This window comes from Fukomys damarensis, unplaced genomic scaffold (genome assembly GCF_012274545.1).
Source record: "Fukomys damarensis isolate Sample0158 unplaced genomic scaffold, DMR_v1.0_HiC HiC_scaffold_16, whole genome shotgun sequence".
Taxonomy (NCBI): Eukaryota; Metazoa; Chordata; class Mammalia; order Rodentia; family Bathyergidae; genus Fukomys; species Fukomys damarensis.
Genome location: NW_022900928.1, coordinates 44,451,324 through 44,454,453, shown reverse-complemented (window position 1 = coordinate 44,454,453; position 3,130 = coordinate 44,451,324). Strand labels below are relative to the sequence as shown.

The 3,130-nt window shown below is 35.2% G+C and overlaps 1 protein-coding gene across 15 annotated transcripts in view; it reads right to left on the bottom strand.

Annotated features, from left to right (window-relative positions):
• Cep295 (centrosomal protein 295) overlaps positions 1-3,130 on the bottom strand; it is a 49,365-nt gene that overhangs the window by 39,421 nt on the left and 6,814 nt on the right. For 12 of the 15 annotated variants that reach the window (XM_010633671.2, XM_033764277.1, XM_033764280.1 and 9 more), the window contains 2 exons: positions 2,080-2,204; positions 1,089-1,182 (listed from right to left, as the gene is read on the bottom strand). In XM_010633671.2, the coding sequence (XP_010631973.1) occupies positions 1,089-1,182; positions 2,080-2,204 (219 nt within the window). Of the gene's footprint in view, positions 1-1,088; positions 1,183-2,079; positions 2,205-3,130 lie in introns of those variants that run through there. The other 3 variants (XM_033764286.1, XM_033764285.1, XM_033764283.1) reach the window with 2 other exon arrangements.

Here is a 3,130-nt window from a genome sequence, read left to right as displayed (position 1 = left end):
GGCTCTCACTATGTAGTTGAGACTGACCTGGAACTCACTATGTAGCCCAGGCTGGTATCTTCCTGCCTCAGCCTCCCGAGTGCTGGGACTACAGGCATGCACCACCACGCCCGGCTAATTTATCATTTTGAGTAAGGTTCTCAGATTTTTTTTTTTCCTGGTACCAGGGATTGAACTTAGGATGCTGGGTTTCTTGGGCAGGTGCCACTAAGCTACAACCCTGGCCCCAAGGTTCTTAAATTTATCTGAACTTTAATTTTTCTTTTTTGTGGGGGGGGGCTTAAGGCAGCGTCTCCCTTTGTAGTTTAGGCTGGCCCTAAACTCACTATAGCCCAGGCTGGCCTCAAACTCAATGTGCTCCTCCTGCCTCAGCTTCCTGAGTACTGGGATTACAGACATGCAACCACTGTGCCTGGCTCTGAACATTTAATTCCTTACAAAATGGTGAATATTTGCAGTGAGCCAAATTCAGAATGTGGACATGTGTACAGAACAATGCAGTTTTTTTTTCAAATAAAGAATATTAGAAAATAAAAAAGCAGAATTATTAACAGCTTTTAAACTCCAAAACCATTACAATTTTTCAAACAAAAAAAATTTTTTGAGGCCCTGGGGAAACCGAACACATACTGGACTTAAGATAATATTGGGGAAAATATCAGTATTATTGCTATCATTATTTTCAATCATGAGAATTAAATCTAGGGCTTTTGCACAGAGCAGCATCCCCAGCTCATTTTTTTTTTTAATTTTTGTTTTTTAAACAGGATCCTGCTAAATTGCACAGACTGGGCTGGAACTTGCAAATCTCCTGCTTTACCCTCCCAGAGTTCTGAGATTATAGGCACATACAACCATGGCAAGCAACTACTGTATTTTTTTAAAAAAATTGTTATATATCAGAAATACAGACCGAATGATTCATGGGTGAAATGACATCTAAGATTATTTGAAAATATTCCAGATTTACTCATGCATTACTTATACAGTTAAAAATTAAATTCAAATAATAATTACTTTGGCCTCCACTGAATTTTAATAATAAAGTTCTCATAAACCAGTTTCTCTCAAAGTTCAAAGTAATTTACCTCAAATGGAGCTGGAGGAGGAGGAGGCAGACTTGTAATTTTGCCAGACCTCTCTTTTTCTATAAGCAGTGCTTCCTTCCGAGCTTTTATATGCCTTAAAAACAAGAAATGTCATCAGTTCATCTCTCAGGTAATTTCTTAGAGTTAAAACACAAAGGCCAAGGAACCCTCTAGAAGTCCTCCAGTCTGATCCCACAAATGTACTATGTAATTTAATAAAGAGAGTCTAGGCTGAGTATGCCTGCAACATCAGCACTGTGGGAGGCTGAAGCAGGACAATCACAAGTTTGAGCGCAGCCTGGACAACTTATTGAAACACCACCTCAAAACAGAAAATTAAAAAGGGTAGGGGGAGGGGCTGGGAATGTGGCTCAATCCTGGGCTCAGTTCCTAGTACAAAAAAAAAAAAATCTATATAGAGTGGACATAAGAAAATGTTTACCAACTGAAAGAGATACATGCAAAAAACATAAAAGTTCCACAATGGGGACCAACCCAACAAACATCTACTGTTCTTTAGAACAGTTTAGTGTCAAAAAGTAGAAATGTTGAAAGAGATGGGCCACTATACAAAATGACCACTGCTGACCAGTAAGAGGCACCTTAAGTTTTATACCATGCAAAAAATACTAATGACTTTCACAGAGTCTATGACCCTTTTTAATGTTCTGAATTACATTAACATTTTATGTAAAAGATGGGTTTTGCTTGATACACATGTGAATACTATCTATATGTTGCCCCAGAAACTTAGTAATTGCTGCTAACCCCAAAATGTCCAGAATCCAATCAGAAGAGAAAGCTCATTTGCTATTAGTTAATCTAAGCAATAGCACTACCTCCTGTATTATTTTTAACTCTAGTTTAACAAAATGCAATGGATACACTATAGAACTTTTATACAATAATCTACTTATACAGGTTTGCCATGCATCCTCTACTTCCAGCCATGTTAGCGTGAGTTGGGAATGTGGCAAAAATGATTAATTACCGGTTTTTTTGTTTCATTAATATTTCTTTTTGATTTTTCTGTACTTTCAAGGCCTCTTTATGCCTCATTTCTGCTTTCCTCTTTCTTTCTGCTGCTTGCCATGCCAAAGCATCCAAATCAGGTTCCTAAAAATGTATATTACTTAAAATGTGAAGTCAAACAAAATTAACAGAAATGCACCTTATTTGATGTTAGAACAAGAATGACTTTTCAATTCTGTCAGGCCTTCCTACATACTACAGCAGTATTTCTCAAAGTGTAGTAATGGTACGTTAAACAATATATCAGGAAGGCCAAAGCACAAAGAATCAATGTAATTACTAAACATTATTATAAAAACAAATAGAATATCAAACTATTAAGTACATAGTTAAGTAATAAAATTAAAATGTCACATACATAATGACTCCAGTGGTTTTTCGGCTATAGTAAAAATCATGGTTTCTCATGAGATCAATGACTAAAGTTTGGATAAAACTGCACTAAAGCAGAAAGTTAATGGTGATATACATAAACCTAGTAAAATCCGATGTGAGAACTTAAGGCAATTACTAAAAACATAAACTAAAACCAGGATATCCAAACAGGCTACCACACTGTTTAGACATTTTTTTTCCTAACTAGTTATCACATGTTTATTTTCTTTGGAACCAGTCTGTTTATTATTTGAGTCTGGGACTACAAACTACTATTTTCTAAGCACAAACCACAATAAACAAATCAAAATAAGCCAGAGAGCAGTTTTAAATCTCAAGTTAAATTCCACTTTACCTTCCTGGATATCAACCAAAAAATGAAACAAAACAAAAAAAACACAAAAAAAACCAAACAGTATATATATATTTTGGAACCAGTCTGTTTATTATTTGAGTCTGGGACTACAAACTACTATTTTCTAAGCACAAACCACAATAAACAAATCAAAATAAGCCAGAGAGCAGTTTTAAATCTCAAGTTAAATTCCACTTTACCTTCCTGGATATCAACCAAAAAATGAAACAAAACAAAAAAAACACAAAAAAAACCAAACAGTATATATATATATATATAT